The sequence below is a fragment of the Harpia harpyja genome, chromosome 21 (genome assembly GCF_026419915.1).
Source record: "Harpia harpyja isolate bHarHar1 chromosome 21, bHarHar1 primary haplotype, whole genome shotgun sequence".
NCBI lineage: Eukaryota > Metazoa > Chordata > Aves > Accipitriformes > Accipitridae > Harpia > Harpia harpyja.
This window is the reverse complement of record NC_068960.1, coordinates 1,908,910-1,929,447: the sequence shown is the minus strand read 5'-3', so window position 1 is coordinate 1,929,447 and position 20,538 is coordinate 1,908,910. Positions and strand designations below refer to the sequence as shown.

Sequence of the window (20,538 nt, the reverse complement as noted above, 5' to 3'; positions counted from 1 at the left end):
TAAGCAGACCGCTTCAAAGAGTTGCAGTTGTCACTAACCTTATGTGCATTGTAGTATAAAGTGGATGGTGTATGGAAATGTTTAAAATGTTTACAACTTTTGTATATATTATATATATAAAAATATCTTTTGAGAGAACAATCTGTGATTATGTATTTTCAGTGTCTGTGTACCAACTGCAACTTATTTTCAATAAAGAGTTAAAAATGAATAGAAGCAGCCTGAAAAAAATTTGGTAATACTTTATTTAATCAGGTGAGCACAAGGAACAAGGAAACTGCATCATCAGGCCAAAGAGATGGATCGCCTCGAGGAAACTTACAGCAGCACCCGCCCGGTGGGAACTACGTTATCTGCTAACACAGAAGAAATTAACTGAGAATCAAGGGAAGACGTAAGATACTCCTGCAGAGAATATGCATTTTATTTCCCCTGAACTTAACAAACCAAAGGAAGAGACAGGGGGAAGAGCTGACACCGCAGATCAGTTGCTGACTAGAAGTGCTGGGGGCAGCCGGCATCAAACCGAAGCGCCGCTGCAGGCGGTCGTGTCGTGGTAGTGTCGCATTGCACCCCGCTCTGCTCGAGAGGAACCCGACTCGAAGCAGGAACACGGAAGCGTTACTACTTGTCACGTAGTCATGCATTTTATAAACAGCCATGCAGCCAAATAATCCTCCCCATCCCCATTTCAGGGCGTGCAGCCTGGCCCCTGTGCTGAATACAACACATTCAGGTATTCAAAACGGTCTTAATTATTAAGTCAGAAGAGGAACCAAAAGCACTTTGCAGCCTGACAGCAAGCAAAAATAAAGTGTAAGGCAAGGAAAACTTTCTGTAGCCAGGACTAGCTCTTCAGTGATACTCTGAGCTCAATTTCATCATAGAAATGATGCTTATATAAAAGCAGTGTTTTGTCACTAAAAATTACATAAATTAATTTCAATTAATTTTCCTACATGTTAAAAATAACTAAACCTGGTCTGCCAGGATGGGAGAGAATCAGACACTGAATTACAGCCATGAAAGTGCACTGCAGGGAGGACTCTTGTCACTCCATCACGTCACAGCTGCTGCTGGAGGAGTTACTTCAAACGACGAATAGATTCCCCTCTTGTCTCTGAGAGGTGGAATTTAGAGATGCCAAGCAACATAAGCAAAGCTACTTCAGACTGGTATCGCCAAGGGAGGTGCAGGATGTAAACGCTCCGTACAGTCTGAACAAATTATTCTTGTTAGTGCAGACCACTGTAAACAGATAAATGCACTTAAAGGCACTGCAGATAAACATGGTCAGTGATCAGCAGCATTTAATGTCCCCATTTGCTGTTGTTTGGCGCTACCACCATTAATACATCCAAGAAATTAGAAACATGGCAGTCATTAAATAAAATTACTGTGAAGTGTGCTTTACAGAAAGTAAAGCCTTAATGTTATTATTCTACATGCAGTGCTACAAAATAAGTTTCTTTAAGGAACATGTTACATAAAAGGTCAGAGGCAACTTCAAATCTCATGTTCAACTAATCGCACAGATCAGTCCAATTCTTCAAGTAGTAGAATTAATTCCATTTTCAGACAGGAATTTTCTTTGCTGTTTGAGCAACCCAATGTTTACAGACACGCAGCTGTAATGGTCTTACTCACCAGTGAGTAGCATCTTTTCCTTTTCTGCACCTTTGTACCCCTGGCTACTGTGATCTTCATGGTCACAGAAATAGCACACAAAAGATCAGAATATTGTGAGGGAAGCCACTTCTGCTTCCATTTGTTTCAGTGATTCATAATCTTCCCCCACCCCCCGAAAAAAGAAAGAAAAAACCCAAACCAGATGCTTATTCCCCTATTGTGTCCCCTGTCGGTCTTCAGATCAGAAAGTATTTTCTCAGCTATTGCATGTTACAGGAGAAAGGTGGCCCCCTGCCTGCCCACCCTGCGATTTCAGCCTAATTCTACTCAGGCGTTTCGGAAGCTCAGACTTTGGATGTTAATTAGCTACGGCGCAGTCCAGTGATCCCTTTGCACAGTATTTATGAACAGCACTGAGAGGGCTCTCTAACAGTCACCTGCGTATGACTACTCAACTGGCACCAGCCCTCAGCCACACTACACTGCCAAACCTCATTCCAAAAAGTGCATATTCATAGATAGAGAGACTGTTTTATTGGTCTTCAGGAAAGCTAACTGATGATTCTGCTGATTGCTTGTAAGGAAGGGAACTCCTCATCCTCAATATGCAAAGCTTTATGGGTGACAACGTCCTGCTGAGTTAGTACTTGCTTACACGTTGGGCAGATACAGCAGTCGAGATCAGAGTTGGAGTCCGTCTGCCAAACGTTCTTTTTGTTCTTTTTGGATTTGTTTGAGCTTTGTTTTTCTTTGATTCTGAAATCGTTGTGAGCAGAAAGCAGTTCTTGTTGCTTAACGGTGTCCGGCAACAACACCAACAACTCGTTAAAAATTTTCTTGAAGTTATCTCCAAGCAGTTCTCGGCAACTTTTGTAATACTGTGCTGCAGAAATCAGACCCTTCAGTGAAAAGAGAATGGGAATAATTAGCAAAAAATATATATATAAAAAAAATCTCACTGGGATTCACTTTCTCCCAGAGAGGAAGGTTTCAGGAACCCAAAGGTTCTTGCCCACTCACCTGTCTGAATTGCCCAGAATGAGTTTTAAATTTATTGAACTTGGACTCATCGCTTTGAAGAAATTCTTTAATAGATTGTATTAGCTGAATGTTCCTTTGCTGAAAGTTTTCAGGTATCAAGTATGATCCATGACAGGATTTTGGCCTGCATTTGAAAAAAACAGACGTGACTTTGACATTGCTTTGTGTTACACAAAGATGCTGCGGGATATATATTATATGGCTGTTCTCTTCTATAGGAAGCACTCCATTCCTCCACTCAACTACCCGTGCAATTACTATAAGCAGCATACAGCTATCTTGAGAGGATGATAAAATGTATCCTGTGGGACTACGGTATCAGATTCCAGCTTTACCTAGACAGAATATTTAAAATGCAAGTTTAACACAGTCTTGACTAGCCGTTTTGTAAACCAGGTTTACTAAAAAGATGTCAGCAACAAAGACCACACCACAAATAAAACTGAACAGATTAATACAGATGTCTGTATTAAACTTACACAAATTTTCCCCTCCCCTTTTCCTGTAAACTCATCTCTCCAGCCCACAAGGGCCCCATCCAGACACCAGCTAGCGGAAAGATCAGAGCAGTGAAGGCGTTCAGAGGTCACCAAGGAAAACATGCTTCAGCACCTTGCTTCTGCGACTCAGACAGAATCAATGGAAAGGTTAAGATATATGTTGAAACTGCAGATTTCCAAATAAATCTAAAAAAGACAAAAGTCTGAGCTGCCACACGGCGCAGGTTTTCATTTCTTCAGACTTGAATCCACCCAACGCTTGTGCTTTCTTTTACACAGCTCTCCTGAATCCAGCCCACAATGGCCATGGGACTCCCCAATGGGAATCATTAAGTGGCTGGCCTCTGCGGCGGCACCTGTTTAGAATAATCCCCTCAGAGTATTTCCTGTTGTTTAAAGCCCATATGACATAACTGAGATGTAATGTGTAAAGTTTCTCTAACTCAAAGGAATTTTACTTACTCTTTCAAAGATGTAGTGACAGGTTCAGAGATCTTGGTGGATGGAATAACAGCAAAACCTGGAGGGGGTTTACTAACAGGCACCGACAGTCCCGGAGGCGGAGGAGGACTCTTTAATAGCACCACAGTATTAAAGCCTAAATAAAAGCAGAGAACAGGCAGGAAGTTAGAGCACATATCTGTGGCACCCACATACCACTGTCTAAAATAAACACCAGTGGTCTAACGTACTCTCCAGAAGCACTAAGTAGTAAGAGTCTGCAGTGCAGACATCACTGTATTGGAAAAAGCCTAAAAATTAGAGAGGTGGAAATCTGTTGCCTTAACAGTCAGGTCAAGGAGCACTTCATAGTGGCTGATGTTACTCTACAGAGAAAATGCTTTAATTATTAATTTACTTTTTCAATAATTTTAAAAACACACTCAAACTCACGATGAAAAACACTTTTACGTTATTGAAGTGAACAGAAATCACTCCAGAAGCCACAACAACACTAGGCAGAGCAGCACCGAACAAAAACAGCTATGCAAGCATCTCCTGATGCGATGCTACTTTCATTAAAACCACTGTAAGTCGTGTCTGTTGCTGTTACTCCAGTTTTACAAGACTATGGCACCACTAAAAGCAAGGGCATTAAACCTCTGCAAACACAGATTGAAAGTGACCAAGCAAGCCAACTTGCTTGGCAAGTACCAGCAGGCACAGGTCACAGCTAAAGAGAGATTTCTTTTGCCCACAGGGCTTCCAAACAAGATCTTAAAGCACAAAAGCACAGATATGTGTCAGCCGTGACTCACTAGAAAAGCAGTGACAGGTAAAGACAGAGAGCAGACACCTGCAGCTGCATGGAGCAGAGGTATCCCAACATTGCCACCGCTTCAACTGTGATTTACAGAAGACTTTCAAGCCCATCTATGTCACCCAGACTGCCTTTTTAAACTTCAAAGCCTAACCTAGCACCTGGTGGCAGATCTGCTCCTCACATGACAGCCAGAAGGAGCAGTTTATACATCTCATCCATGCGCCACGTTTCTCTAAGCTACCTCCAAGCAATGCTGGCCGTGCCCTGCAGTACTTACCTGGTGGTGGGGGCATTCTAGCTGATCCTGAGCTCCCAAGAGCTGGGAAGTCTTCCTGAGGTAAAGGGCATTTGTTAGTCACTGTGGGCTTTTTAAGGCCAGGGGGCTCTTTGGGTGTACTACAGATCGCTAATGATTTTTCCAAATGACCATTCATGACAGCTGCGGATCTGTCAGGGGTGTGAAGAGCAGATGCATTTGAAGTCTGCTCTGCTTCTGGCAGCTTTTCAGTCAATGACCTGGGAAATGATGTCTCCTGTAACAGGTGTGGGGACGATGGTCTCTGCTTCTCAACCCCCATCTTCTTTTTCTTGCTCACTTTCGTAAAAGTTTGTGAGGTAGAAGCTGCCAGCAAGGACGATACGTCAAACATTGTAGGTGTGTTTCTGATCTCCTGGGTTGTCAAGCCACTACCATTGTCTTCATCATCTGACTGAGAGAGTTTATTGCTCTTCTTACTTCCTTTAGTGCTATTCAAGGAAGATGTTTTTTTGGCTATCTGGTTTACACAGGGGTTGCTAATGGCTTTGACTACATTTTTACTGGAACCATTGTTCCATGCAGATGTGATGTTAGTTACTGTTTTATTGTTAGGCCTCATTTTGGACACCAGAGCTGGAAAATCCTCCTCTTGAAAAGCTGTTTTCTTTGCAGTCGCCGTATATGTCAAAGACATCCCAGAAGAGATGGTGGGTGCTGCAGAGGATGACAAGCTTGGGAAATCTTCTTCTTTAAGCTTAACTGCTGCTAGCTGGGCAGAGCTGTAAGAAAAGGAAAAGTACACCCCATTACAACAGTGCTGCAGAGGCAGCACAACTCCCAACAGGCCGAGCAAGCTCCATTCCTGTCTGCAGTCTTCCCCAAACTATCACTTAGGGTGGCACAACTGACCCAACTGTTAACGGGATGCAAATACACTCAGGCTCGTAAACTGTGTCTGGAATGGGTCTCCTCAAAGAAGCCACACTAGCCTTGCTGTGTTATCAGTACTGTCTTAGTACACCTCACCTTGACCAGAGCTGTACACACAGGTGCATTCGAGCTGCCATATCCTGCAAAGACACTATTCTAATCATCACCAATTTCAGGAGATGATGAATTTTAAAACTCACAGTATATAGCTCCTTCGAGATAAGCTATCAAGTTAAAAATGGCTGGAATGGAGAATATTGAGAATGACCCTGAAATTGCACCACCAAAAGATCAAGCCATGAACTGTAGCAACAACTGGTGCTGTTCATGCAGGTGACTAGCACAGAAACAGCTGGAGGCAGAAGGGGGCCAGGGCAGGGAGGAAGCATGTGTAGTTTAAGTGATCTGTAAAATTATTTTCTCCAGAAATGCAGAACATAGGTAAGTTTCTAAATCTGCTTTCTCATTGCTGCAGCCTCGCACAAACTTACCCTTGTAGAGGTCCTGCTGCTGAACCAATTGCTGGAAAGTCGTCTTGGCTTAAAGCACCATTAGCAGCTGCTTCTTTTGGAGTATTGACAAAAAGAACAGAGAAATGTTTTCAACTAAAATCCATTCATTTCAGAGTGAAAGCTATCAATGAACATGACAGCAGCATTAACAAGTCCTATTTTCAGCAGCTGATGATGTCATTAACTGTGACATTCCAAAAGGAGAATTTAAATTCATGCATCACTATTTCCTTCAATTAACTGCATTCACCATTATGTCATTGTATACCGGCTGTAGCATACGGGAAATTCATAATACTCAACATGAGCAAAACATTGGTCAATAAGTACTTTGTGAGGGAAGCCTCTGGAGACTGAGACGCCAATGCCCTCAGCTGTCTGCTCCGTGCTTCCACCAGAGTTTAGCACTCAACTGCCTGCACAGGGTCGGGATGTTCATCAGAGCCTCAGTGCTCCACCTGATGTATGCCACTGCTTCTTCATTTGGAAAGCTGCTCCTCTGAGCAGTCCATCACCCCTCTGCTGCACAGATGCCCAAGCTGCTCAGCAATTAGTTCCTGGGCAGTCATTTTACATTGAAACATAACTCATTCCCAATTTAGATTTGCCTGAAAATCCAAATCCTGTGCTGTGGACTGCAGCAGTTCAGGGACAGATTGATAACAGCTTTGACACGCATGCAGCAAAAGCTGGGCAGGCAGCTGCAGGAGATAACCTTGCCTGTCAACCCCAACTGAGCTGTACCCATTAACCAAACAGAGCTCTCAGCAGCTCTCAGTTCATAATGAAAGCATATAATCTTTAAGTGGAAATCCTGTTGAAGGAACAATACAACAGTGGAAAATGGATTTGGAGCAACAGTAATACCAAAACACCACTGTATCACATTTATTTGCCCCAAACTGGACCTGGGTCAAAACAGTTAAAGGTTTGCTTTCACCAGTTGTAAACTTTTACCGGGAATAACTTGTTCTCAAAAAAGGGGAAACTCAACTCAAGCATCACAATAAATAAGTTCTTGCATGCTAGTGTAGGAAATGGCACATTCTTAGATTATATCAATTTGGATGGAACATCACACACTGTCGTATGTTAACTGCATTTGATATTTCTACCCAGCTCCATTACACATGTAACCTGCTGCAGGAATCCCAGCCTACTCGGACACATTTCACTGCAAATCTGTGTTGCTGGGTTAAGATTCTGCATAGCTCTATCCACGTCTGCCAGCTTTTGAGAACAATGCATGGTGATTCCCACTTTTGCCAGGCTGATCTCCAGACCCATCATGCCTCCCTGCAGCTGCAGAACGTGTTCAACACTAACCTGTAGCATCGTTTGAAGACTTTGGCACACATTTGGAGCTGAGCACTTCAGAATCCCTCAAGTCCTCCTTTTTACCTCTACTGCTGCTGTCCTCTTTGTCTTCTACCCGTTTTTTCTCCTCTTGGCGTTTAGCTGCTACAGACGCCCTGACTGCTGCTGCAATGTCTCTGTCTTCTTCCTCCCTACAGGACAAGGCAGATTTTCTTGGTCAAACAGTAAAGATTACCAAGCAGCTTTGTCTCACTCCAGCTCTCACCTCTCTGGTGTCAGCTCCGATGACTGTCCCTGATCTTGTGCTGCCAACTGCTGAGAAGGCTAAAACAAACCCACCACTCCAATACGCCCTGGCACTGGCTGGTGAGACAGGCAACATTCACCCCCTGGATTTGCAAATTCTACATGTGGTAGTAACAATCCAGGCCAGAAGAAACCGGCGTGAACTGGGAGAGACAGTACCAAGGATGCATGGGGACACCTGTCTCTCCCATTCATTTTCAAACGTATGAAATCATACTTGTAGGCCACAGTAATTCATTGAAACATGGTTTGTCATGAACTCTCAACACATGCACGATCCACATGCGACACCAACACATAAGTGTTTAGAGATGGACTTTTTCCCCCAGTGAAATCACCAGTAATGAACCAGCTGACCGTCCAGCGAGAAAAAGAAGAAAAATAGATGTGCAGTATGTATAAAGCGCTCAGGTCTTGTGTGGATGAAGAGACATATAAATGCAAAATTTCATTTCAATACTTAACCCTCTTCTTTTTCCAAAGCACTCAGTCTGGCCACACAGAGATCTGTTAGTTCAATGAAAAGCATGGTCCTTAGAATAGGAACTTCATGATTACCCAGACCAAAAAGTCCATTAAACCTGCAAACACTTGTCACTTACTTCAGAAAATCCTATTTAGAAAAGTTAGCATAAAAACAGTTGCTGAAATTACTTTAGGATTCTGAGTATTTAACCCACAAGTTGAAGATCACATTGTTTGCTTCCTGTGTCAACTCCAGAGAGCTGAAACTTCTGTCCTGATTTTGGCTGGCATAGAGTTAATTTTCTTTCTCATAGCTGGTGTAGTGTTATGTCTTGGGTTCAGTATGAAAACAATGTTGGTAACACTGATGTTTTCAGTTGTTGCTGAGTAGTGTTTAGACTAAGTCAAGGATTTTTCAGCTTCTCATGCCCAGCCAGCAAGAAGGCTGGAGGGGCACAAGAAGTTGGGAGGGGACACAGCCAGGACAGCTGACCCAAACTGGCCAACAGGGATATGCCATGCTGTGTGACATCATGTCCAGTATATAAGCTGGGGGGAATTGGCCTGGGGGGTGGATTGCTGTTCAGGAACTAACTGGGCATCGGTCAGCAAGTGGTGAGCAATAGCATTGCACATCACCTGTTTTGTGTATTCCAGTCCTTTCATTATTATTGTCATTTTATTATTGTTATTATCATTATTAGTTTCATCCTTTCTGTTCTATTAAACTGTTCTTATCTCAACCCACGAGTTTTACCTTTTTGCTTTGAATTCTCTCCCCCATCCCACTGGAGGGGGTGGGGAGCGAGTGAGCGGCTGTGTGGTACTTAGTTGCTGGCTGGGGTTAAACCACGACAACTTCGCACAAAATAATTTCACTTTGACCAAGCATGTAGTCAGCACACAGGCTTAGACCGAAAGCTAGTTCTACTCTCAAGGATTCACTATGGAGGCTTCCAAATTTTGTACCCACTTCCTTCCTACTGGTCCACCAAAACATTGTTAATTGGTAAGTAAAAAACAACACTAAGCAACAATAAAAAGCCACAAAATGCTGTGCTACTCACCTCTTGTATCTCCAGCTGCCTCTTCTGTTTTGCTGACTTCCTCGGCCGCCCAATCTGCCTGACCTCCCTTGCCTGTTATACCTGTCAACTTCTTCATAGTCCTCTCCACCTATAACACCTAAACAGGAGGGATGGTTGATCACTCTCAAAGTTATTTCTCTAATCCGGGCATCACACTTTGCCTGAAAAAAGTGAAAATATACTGGTACAAACAAACCTATCTTGACTTCTTTCTGATGATTAAGTAGTCTATATAACCTTCAGGATTGCTACATTAAAATATGTTTTGCAGTATATAGATTCCATGTATTGTAACCTGTGATGTGAGTTTTGAATAATTTTGGTTTTGTGCAGAGATCTCTCTACATACAGTTCCACACAGAAGAAAAGTTACGTATGTCGACCTCTGCACTTCTAAGTGGATATGCTACTCTGGTCTCATGCTCCGTCTTCATCACTACTTGGTATTAACTGTAATATGTGTCATTCATGTAATTACAAACTGGAGAAGAAAATCAGCAATTTTCCTAAAATTGCGTTACCATCATTAAATCCACACATGGTGAAAAAAATTGTAAAAAAAATTTAGGTAGGAAGAGACTTCTGGATGTCATCTGCTCCATCCCCTCACTCAAAGCAAGGCCAGCTCTGAAACTACACAAGGGTGCCCAAGGCCCTGTCCGGTCAAGTTTTGTTGATCTTCAAGGACAAACTCTACAACCTCCCAGGGTCCTGTTCCAGGGCTTGCCCACCCTCTTTATAAAGAATTTCCTCCTGGATGGAAATGTTCCCCAGATGTTCTTGAAAACCCTCAAAGCAATAAAACCAACTATGTTTCTGTCCACCTCATCCCCCAACCACGCTTACCCTCACTCCTCCTCTGGTGCCTAGGAGCATAGTTGAACTGAAGGTCTATCTGTCGGTTCTGCCTGGCCTCTGCCCTGTTCTTGCTGTGGCAGGCTGTTTTGTGCGCTTTATAATCTATTTCTGTGCGGAAAGCGTGGGTAAACTGTTCTGTGCTGCACCGTCCCTCTTCGCAAAGGAAGTGCTTTTCGCGGAAGTGTTCACGAAGGTATTCATAATCACTGGAAAGAGAAAAGAAGCTGAGCTGCAACCTTCCCAACATATTTTTCTAACGGTAGGTGGCTAGTCTTCCAAGATGAAGACAAGCCTAGGCAGTTGGTTCTTTCTTTATCCCCAGGTAAGCTTTCCAGCTGAAACCACTTGCGTACAGTCAACATAGACCTTAATGCATGATCCCAGATGTTAAACTAAACCTACTGGCTGATACTCATCACATCCAGCTGTACCCAAGGCATGTATTTCAGAAAAGAAAATTTACTTCTATCTGCTTTGCACATGAACTTTGGAGCATTAGAGTTAACACGCTAGACAGCTGCAGACATCTGCTGTCATGCTGCAAAACGTAACTTTTGATGTTTAACATTAATGAGGAAAACTTTAAAACATGAACTAGACAAAAAGTGATTACTTTGGGTATTGGTTTGAGGAACAAAAGAGACTGCAGCCAACCCGCTCACATTCTTGCCCTCTGTCTTCAAGCACTACTTTCCCCAAAATTCAAAGCAGTCCCAAGCAATTCTTCCTCAAAATTTAAGCTACCGAAAGAGGAATAAACTGCTTGCACAAACCTGTAGTATTCCTGAGCACCATCAGAGTCACAGAAATGACAAAAATAATGATCTCGTCTTAGGTGTTTCAGTAACTCATCATTATCCAAATAACGCTCGTCACAAAATTTACACAGGGGATGCCCACGATGAGAGGTGTCATCTGGATCTCCATGGATTCGATGACGGGCGAGGTCTTTACGAGAATACCATTTCCGTTCATAAGTAAAAATCTGAAGAAATATATATATATATATATATGTATTACTTCTTGTGAACAGAGAACAAAATGGAATAAGCCGGGTTGCGCACAACTTGTTAATTTGTAGGAGTGAAGGATTTGCTTCAGAAAGATGCAATATGACAACCGACACCTAAAATTTTCAGTGAATAGGAAACAAAATTCAAGCAATAGATCCAAATTAAATCTAACTTGCATTCCACTGAGTTTGAACATTGGAAACAGATATAATTCACCTTTTTCCCTTTCACTTTTTTTGGTGTATTAACATAATGCAACAAACTTTAAATTATAATCTCTGCTGGGGAAAAAATCCTAAATATGTATTTATGAACATACAGTATTTTGCATACTCAAACTAAAAAAACATGTAAACCAGAAGTGAGCTGTTTTACTTTCCTCAGATCACAACTACCCCAAGATAGCTACATACAAAGGATACAGTTCAGTTAATAAATTTTGTATTATAAGCCAATCTTCTGTCCCTACTAACACGCAAGCTATTTTGGTAGTAAGGGTTCTGAAGATGCCAAAAAGATCAACGCAGCCTTGAGAACAGAATATCCTTTATTTCTTGCCTAGATAAGGACTGTTAACTTGTTCTGGAAAAAGGTTCATTTGGCTTAGCTAGGGTTGACGGACTGAAGCTTCTGCAAGTTTAAGAACTTCTTTTCGGTGGGTACTAGTAATATGGAACTTTTTTCTGCAAAAAAACCCCAACCTTGCAATATTCTGAAATTAAAAGCCAGTAAGCTCTAATATTGTCTCTCCCAGAGAATTCACAAAGAATGACAAACAAGTTCCCTTAGTGCTGGCTACTTAAGCTGACCGCGGAAACACCTCTTCACCAGAGCTCAAAGGACACTGCAACCGAAAGAAGCAGTCCTGCCCTCCCCTGACCACTTCCCTTGAATTAGCTTTAGTGATTGCACGACCACAGGAAAGAGTCAAATCAGTTCACCGAAAGCTAACCTTGCAACCCCCCGCCACGTATTAACATTCATTCAGGTCAACCTGATCACTTCTGGATCCTGTCCCTTTCAGCAGTAAACTCCAGTTCAGTTGGCATAAACCAACTGTGGCACCACAGGATAAATGCACTTCTCCGATTTGATATTTAATTGGTTTCAGAGAAAACAAACACACATACAAAACCATGTGTAATGACTCCTAAAAATGTGCATTCATGCATTAAATTCCCTCCTACGACAATAAGGAATGCTGACAACTATTAGACACAGAGGTCCTAGAATTCATTTAACAGTAGCTGCCAATTTTGATGAACGCGTTAACTCACAAATACAAAAACCACTCTAGCTCCAGTGAAAGGTGGAATTCTGACTTTCAGACTGTGAAAAAGCATTGCCTGACTGACATAACACCAGCCCTTCTACGTGAAATTTGGGTGGGATTAAAAAAAATAAGAAAGGATGATGATGGTAGTGGTAAGATGAGTAGTTTTAAGGCTCAATACACATCACCTTTTCAGACATAGACAACTCAGCTTTCCAGTAACTGTTTTATCTTTAGCAGCTTGTAAAATAAATTTTTTTTGTGAGCCTTTGGTCACGTTCTATGTGTGTACATCAAACACAGCGGACCTCAATTGCAGGCAACAGTGAGTTTCATTTTCCAATCAAGTCAACAAGATACAGGAAATTTGCTCTGAACAAATAAACAAGATAATGAAATACAATTATATTTCATTAAACCAGCAAGATGGATTCTCATCCTGTACATGATCCAACTGTAAATGCTACGTTGACGCTGATCTGAGAAATAAATCCATCACTCCATGATGTGTTTTGCTTTCTGAACTGGCAACAAATATTTTCTTAAGTTACAGTTTTAGCTCGTAACATCATTACACGTATAAGTCTTAATAGACATCAAATCTCTACCGGTACTGTTGTAACAAAGTCTGCCCACAACTCAGGATTAACTTTCTATCAGACAGTTAGGGTTTGGTATTTACACACGTTGTGGCAGAGGAGCTAACATCAGAAGGTTATTAATATGGTTGGGTTTAATTTAAAATATAATCCACTGAGAACCTCTAGGCCTTCTTCATTAATGAGTTTATGGAAGACAGACTTAAAGCAACTGGCCTCACTGCAGGCAGACAGACATAGGAAACTTAAAAAAATAAATTGGTGCTGTTCAGCCACTCCCTTCTTCCCACCTCCCCAAGTACTCTTACAGGTCATATAAGGGAGCACCTCTCCTTCCCAGACGTTAAAACATAGAACTAGCTCACCTTTAAGTGTTTAACACAGAGTTTGCAACAAAAGAGTTCATGCTGCTTCCTCATGTGCTGTTCCAGATCTGCAAAGGTGTTGAATGGCTTCACATCTGGACACAAAGAGCATTCATGCTGCAGCAGCTTCCTAAGGGACAAGAAAGATTTCCTAAAAATTAGCTGATTCCCTCTCAGCTGCCTAATACCTTTATCGAAAAACAAATGTTCCGTCAGTGGCAGAAGGCTGCATTTTTATACCTCTCCCAGCAATTTGTAACGAGGTTGGCATCCTGCTTATTCCAAGAATACTTTGTCATATGTCAGGAACAGAACAGAAGCAAATTACACAGAGGCTTCAACTGTAAGAGAAGAGCTGAACAGTCACAGTGTAGGTAATACACTGCCACTATAAAATTTTGAGTGGACTGTAACACGTCCATGCAACACACCCCTTGCTTACTGAGGATTGAGCTGATATATGCAACATTCACACCCAACTTAATTGCACTTTCTACTGTCAGAAACTGAAGAATACAGTCCGGAGAGATAAAGAATTGTAATAGAAAAGGAGGGGGAAAAAACCCAAACAAAAAACCCACAATGATTCCCAACAAGAGCTGAAGACAGAGCACTGGTCTCTGTGGGAGACCTCACTCCCTCGCACTTGACTGCTGCCCACGGAACTGTAATCTCAGCAACTCTCCAGAAATCGTATCATCAAAAGCAATTCCCAGACCTGGTGTATAATTCATCAGAACATGCTTCCAACTGATTCTGCTCACTAAACCCATTGCCCAGTTCCATAAATATGAAGTCATGCAAAACTATAAATGTATCAGAAAAGCTACACTCTTAGCCCAAATCAGGTTGGATATAATGCACAATTCTCCCAGAAAAAGGTACCACTGCCTGCATGGTTTCATCTTTTTTCACTCTTCTTTCCTTTTAACTGCTTTTCATTATCTTAAAGCCTCCCAATTAAGCACGTTACGAAGAATATTTTTAGAACATGATGCTGATGCCACATTTTTTTTACTCTCCATTGTTTTTTTACTTCACCCTTTTTCTCTCCCATTTAGAATTAAGATCTTTGTAGGCAGACAAGGTTGCTCTTCTCTTCATACAATGTTTGGTACAACTGGTTTTGATTAGTCCTTACACAGCACAGCAATAAATACAATTATAATAGTAATTCAGTCTTTACTAATTTCCACAGCAGCCATGCAAGGAATGAAAAGCGTTTCAGCAAGTTTCCTGTTGCTAAAGAAGTAAAAAGCAACTTTTATTGACAGAGCGACTCTCCTGTATTATGCATCGGTGAATCTAACACTCCAGCCTTGAGGAGTTGCTCCCTTTGCTGACTGTAGTACTGAGCATTCACGCCAACTGTGCGGCTCCAGCCTCTCGTCCTAGCAAAGCCACCTGCACTGCACGGTGACTAATGTACACAGCACAGCAGCCACTCTATTCCCATGAAACAAAACCACACTGTTCTACTAAAGCATGCATTTCCTGCCACGTAACGCAGATAAGAATATGCTACTTTAGGGATATGTTACAGAAAGGATTTCAGTACTTACCTGTACAGTGCATAAACATCTCCATCCGTAAAATAAATGTCATATTTCTTCTCATGCTGCAACTGGTTAAGCGCTATTGTTGAGAAAGATGTAAGCTTCCGTCCAAAGACAACCTGCAGGCAACACAAGAATGAGAGAGAGCACACTCAGGCTCCAGATAAACTACTCACCACAAACTTTGTTTGTGAGGGAACTCGCCACAGCCTGAAGCTTGGACAACACTTGCAGAGCTTTGTGTCACTCCCAGCTGCTCATCACCACCCCCACAACTGTGGTGCAAAGCCACTGTGAGTGCTCCTTATCAACTTCCAGCAAGTGAACCAGCTTAGACGAAGGTGGATTGGACTAGCCTGGTCTTTGGATTTTGAACTAGATTAGGACTCTTTCACAGTATGTTTTGCTACCACAGCTGTGCTAAGAGTAAATATCTTCAACCAATTCAACCCCTTCTGCAGCGAATGTCTGTCAAGAGCCCTGCACTCAGCTCCCTCCTACCTCCTGGCAGGAGATCACACAGAAACCTACAGTCTGCAAGTGAAAAGTGACACTACTCAGAGTCGGACTAGGAAACCACGGTTTCTTCTTTCCTTAACTATCAGGAAAGCGAGAAATAAAATGCTACATCACTTCCCAAATTATTTGTACCACCTACCCCTTCTAAGCGAACCTGCTTGCTCACAATTGCTCCCACCGACCTCCAAGCAGCCTGGGTCTCACACTGCAGTGATTTACGATATTACATTCTTCTTCAGAAGCAGCCTACCACTGGTGTGCTCCAGCACACGTTCCCAGTCTGGGAAGTGCTGGGGTAGCAGCAACATTTATGAAACAGCTGGAGTTACCGGCACCATCTCAGAAAGGCTGAGACACAAACACAGGAGGCATCTTTCAGTTCTTACAGTAGCCATTATAAACGCAGAAATACTTACAACCTTAATATAAGCATTCAATTATATAATATGCACGTCGTTTAGTCTTGTTAAATCACTCCTCTACCCTTGTTGGGGTGAAATACCACGGAACAAGACTTTGTGTCTGGTTTTGTGGGGTTTTTTAAAGCTTTCTTTACAGTTGGGCTACTTCAAAATTAACCAAAATAAAAAATATACCAAACTTTCTGAAATATCAAACTTAAAATAAAGAGAATACAAGTTTAAGTTTGTTGTGTAAATGACAACTACGTCTAACTCCAATTATTTAAAAAATTTTGTTTCAGTGAAATTGTACTGAATTTCATTTCAGCCCAAACTGAGTTTTAGAAGAGAGGAATGGATTGCTGAAAAGCAGGTTTTTCACACGAGTCCAACACAATTTCCTACAGCAGTTCCAACAATCACACACACATATATAACAAGAACACTGACTGATCCGCTGAGCCTGATCCAAGTATATGTCAGGATTAGTTTACAGGTTGTCCTGGTTTTGGCTGGGATAGAGTTAATTTTCTTTCCAGTAGCCAGTATAGTGTCTTAGATTCAGTATGAGAAGAATGTTGATAACACACTGATGTTTTCAGTTGCTGCCAAGTAATGTTTAGACTAAGTCAAGGACTTTTCAGCTTCTCATGCCCAGCCAGCAAGAAGGCTGGAGGGGCACAAGAAGTTGGGAGGGGACACAGCCAGGACAGCTGACCCAAACTGGCCAACAGGGATATGCCATGCTGTGTGACATCATGTCCAGTATATAAGCTGGGGGGAATTGGCCTGGGGGGACGGCTGCTCGAGAACTAACTGGGCATCGGTCACCAAGCAGCGAGCAATTGCACTGTGCATTACTTGTTTTGTATATTCCAATTCTTTTATTATTACTGTCATTATTATCATTATTAGTTTCTTCCTTTCTGTTCTATTACACTGCTCTTATCTCAACCCACAAGTTTTACCTTTTTCCTTCGAATTCTCTCCCCCATCCCACTGGGTGGGGGGGAAGTGAGTGAGCGGCTGCATGGTGCTTAGTTGCTGGCTAGGGTTAAACTACGACACAGGTCAACAAGTAATCCTTCCTAACTTCACTGCAACAATTATACATCACTGAAAGCACGTATTACCATAACAAGTATATCCTGCTTTCTCCTCCGTCACGTCCTGTGCTGCCACTCATCTTCATAGTTACATTTCCTTTGGACATGCTACAACACTTACCAGTTCAGTCTGCGCTACTCTGTACGACACCAGCTGAGATTTGGTAGTGTTGTACTTGCCTCTGCTAATGCCACACACGCTATGCAAATTAAGAGACCTGGTTTTAGGTCCTACATATATGTTCAGTTCATTCAGCAGCATTTTTGATGTGATTTATGCACCCCAATATCTTTTTTTCTTTCCTTGGGGTAGATGGGTGAACAGACAGAACAGTATTACAGCAGCACTTAAAGACAAGGGGGAAAAAGAGCACAGCCATTAAAAATGACCTCTCAGTTAATTATAGTAAAAGGATCATTTTAAACAGTTAATAAAGGAGGGAGAAAGATGGCTGAATGAACCAAAGTTCAGGCCAAATAATACAGTAATATTACAAAACTTAAAAGCTCTCGAGATTTAACAGTCCACCTGTGACCCCAAGACAAGCAGGTTTAAGGAGGAAGAGCAACATCACAGCTTGCTTCTTCCTAAGACAGGAGAAGCAGAGCAGCAGCTCCTCAGAGGATGACCAGAGATAAAATTACTTTCACAGAGTTTGTTTCTGTACACAGAAGCTACTCATGTGCCAGTAAGCTCTGTCTAAAAACCACATTGACCCTCCTGGCTGCCACAGAGTCTGAGGATCTTCAGCACGCAGCCCAAGATCTTCACTCCCTCCAACCACGTGAGCAACATGACAAGCAGCCAACGCTTTAGCTGGGGGGTCTCTCCTTTCGCCAAAGGGAGAGCCCCCTCCCCCGATATATTTATCTTATTTCATTTCCTAAACCATCTCAGTATATTTCACTCAGTGCTACCACCAATTGTCATCTTCTTAAAGGGTTTGTTTTTCTCTGCATCAGTTCTGCAAAAACAAATTCACGCATGAGCATTTGTTTTCACAAACATCCTTGAACAACTTTTCTTCACGCGGCTCACTGCTGCACCGAATCCTCGGCTCCCTCCGCACGGCCGAGCCACAGCATCAGAGCGACTTCCCCTGAACCCCGCAACAGGGCCCTGCGCTATCGCACCAGCAGAGCATGAGGAAAACAGAAGTCTATCAGAAAAATTATAACCGAGGGGAAATTATTTTTTAAGCGTACACCCAAGGGACAGCTCACGCTCACCGGAACCGGAGGCAAACGCAGCATGGTGTGCTGTAATGCGAGGCGTGAGCAAGCCCTGGAAGAATACAAAGTATGTTCTCCCACAAGCTTAAAACCAAGTCAGGAATTCGGCAGGACGATAAGGTCATCCGAGACCACGTAATACCGACTCTGCAGAGCAAGCCCCGCTGACTTAAAAAACAAAACCCCATTCCGTTTAAATCCCATTTTCTTCCTATTTTCTTTTCAACACGCCTCCTTTCTCCTCTGGACGTCAACCGCACCTTTGGGAGCAAAGCAGACGGCAGATAAACCCGGAAAGCTCCCGGCTGGGGGACGGTTTCCCCCCCACACACCCCCCCACGGCTCCACTCAGCAGATTTCACGAGTCGCTCCGTGGCCCGGCTCCTGCCCCGGCCCACCCCGAGGCCTTCCCCCCCCACCCCGCGGCCCTGCTCCCCCGCGGCAGCCGGCCCGAGCCCAGCCCCGGGCGAGGCTGTGGGCCGGGGGTGGTGGTGGTGGTGATGGTGGTTGCGGAGGGGGGAAGAGGCCCGGCCCCGCCGGCTGCGAGGGAGCCGGTCCCGGCCTCACCTGGCCCAGCTCCTCCCGGCACACCGCGCAGTACCGCACGCCGCACAGCGCCCGCATCCGCACCGAGCACCGGTAGCAGATGGGATGGTCGCAACGGCCCAGCGCTACCACTTCTAATTCCCCGCAGCACAGCACGCAAGACCCGTCCGGGGGACCCGCCGCCGAGCCGGAGGCCGAGGCGGCCATGGCGGCGCCGACCCGCCGCGGCCTAGGCCCCGCACCGCCTAGCAACCGCCCGCACCATCGAGAGGCGGCCTAGAGCGCCGCCCGGCCCGGCGAAGCGACTCTCCGCCCGCCTTCCGACCATAGAGAGCCGCCCTCGCGGATCCCCAGCGCAGCGCCGGCCTGGCTGACCACCGAGGCTTCGCCTAGAGCGGCGCCTCACGCCCCGCCCCCCCCGACCGCTAGAGCGCCACTCCTTCTGACGTCACCCCGCGTCCTCCAGCGCTCCACCATAGAGGAGCAGCCCAGAGCGCCCCATCGCCCTGCGCCGCGCTAGCCTTCCTCTCGCCGGCCCCCCTGACCATGGAGAATCGCTGCCCGGAGCGTCTCCGCGGCGGAGCCCCTCTAGCTGCCTCTCGCTGGTCTCCCCTGAGGCGGAGGCGGTCTGCGGGAGCCATTTGGCGACTCGTTGCCCGGTGGCAGCTGAACAGGTCCCGGGAGAGACTGAGCAGTGGCCGGGCGGCTGTGGTCTGCGCTGTGTCACCTCAGGGCCTGCCCCTGGGCAGCTGGAGCCCCGGTCTGTGGGGAGATGGAGGACCCCAGGCCTTTGCCCCAGCACCCCTGGCTCTGGGGAGACTGGGGACCCCAGGGCCGTTCCTGGCACCCTTGGGTGCTGCCCTGGGCCTTCGGCAGCAGACGGGGGGCTGTGAGGCAGCACGGCCCTGGCTCTTCCCCCTGGACAAGGTGTTTTGGCCGCAGCGTGTGCGGTGGGGTTGGTGTCCTGCAGATGTGGCAACGTGGTGACCCGTGGTGGGATGGTGATTGAGGTGGGGGTTTTTCCAGGGCAAACAGCCCCACGATGGATGCATCGGACCTGCAGCTCTGCCTCTTGATCTGATTTTATAACGCAGGCGCCTGGTAGCCTGCATAAACTAGGTGCGATTGGGGAAAAAAGCGTTAAGAAGTGTGTTTGAAACACTGTGGAAAATAGGGTATCGCATCCATTAGAACAGTACCACAAATGGGCTCTTGTTAGTGTTGGTATGTTAAGAGCACAGTCTGTTAGGAAATCTTTGTGTATGTGCTACAGGTCATGATACATGCATTCAGTATCCCAGCGTGTGACAGCTGCCCGGGATTTCAGAGCGAGTTGAGGTGAACCAGAGTTAATCGTCGATAACGCCTGGTTGGTTGGTGAAGAAATGTGTGTTCCCTCAGGGCTGATTTCGTATTTTGAAGGCCTGTGTGTTGCTGGGGCTCGGAGATGAGAATTGCAGTGCCTCAAACAGAAGAGGGTGCTCCAGGAGCACGGAGAACAGCTTTAACGCGGGGCTCAGCAGCCATGTTCCTCTGGAAGTAAAGTGAAAAGCGTAGAAGCTTGTTTGGGGACAGCATAGAGGAAGAGACAGAAACAGTTTTTCAAACTTTGGGTTCTCCCACCCTTTTTTTCTCCCATATTCCCACTAAATGACCAATGTGCGGTCACTTCCTGCATGTGAAAAACCAGAGCAGATCCCTGTCAAACGCAGAAGTTCTGCTTCTAGATCCACCCAAAAAGTCTCAAGAAACCCCAAG

General features: G+C 44.5%; 1 protein-coding gene across 3 annotated transcripts; it reads right to left on the bottom strand.

Moving 5' to 3' along the window:
• Positions 1-227: 227 nt before the first annotated feature.
• Positions 228-19,051, bottom strand: ZNF598 (zinc finger protein 598, E3 ubiquitin ligase). 3 transcript variants are annotated; one of them, XM_052772493.1, is made up of 12 exons: positions 18,802-19,051; positions 14,982-15,094; positions 13,420-13,549; positions 10,943-11,154; positions 10,158-10,375; positions 9,291-9,408; positions 7,462-7,643; positions 6,115-6,184; positions 4,712-5,472; positions 3,633-3,768; positions 2,650-2,794; positions 228-2,528 (listed from the first exon to the last, which is right to left on the bottom strand). In XM_052772493.1, exons 1-12 carry the CDS (start codon positions 18,985-18,987, stop codon positions 2,181-2,183), a joined length of 2,619 nt encoding a protein of 872 aa, XP_052628453.1. In that variant the 5' UTR covers positions 18,988-19,051; the 3' UTR covers positions 228-2,180. The 3 variants fall into 3 exon arrangements, 2 of the variants coding, with proteins under 2 accessions (XP_052628453.1, XP_052628452.1); XM_052772492.1 differs by having other exon boundaries at positions 6,115-6,187; positions 18,802-19,050; XR_008232790.1 differs by lacking the exon at positions 228-2,528 and adding an exon at positions 3,150-3,356 and having other exon boundaries at positions 2,677-2,794; positions 6,115-6,187.
• Between the last annotated feature and the right edge of the window lie 1,487 nt (positions 19,052-20,538).

Bases quoted from the DNA above. Each gene is read 5' to 3' on its own strand.
- ZNF598 (XM_052772492.1), bottom strand. From the start codon at position 18,987: ATGGCCGCCTCGGCCTCCGGCTCGGCGGCGGGTCCCCCGGACGGGTCT. The intron at 13,550-14,981 runs GTAAGTACTGAA...CTTGTCCCTTAG, and splicing joins GATGTTTATGCACTGTACAG to GAAGCTGCTGCAGCATGAAT. The intron at 3,769-4,711 runs GTAAGTACTGCA...GCTTTTATTTAG, and splicing joins TAGAATGCCCCCACCACCAG to GCTTTAATACTGTGGTGCTA.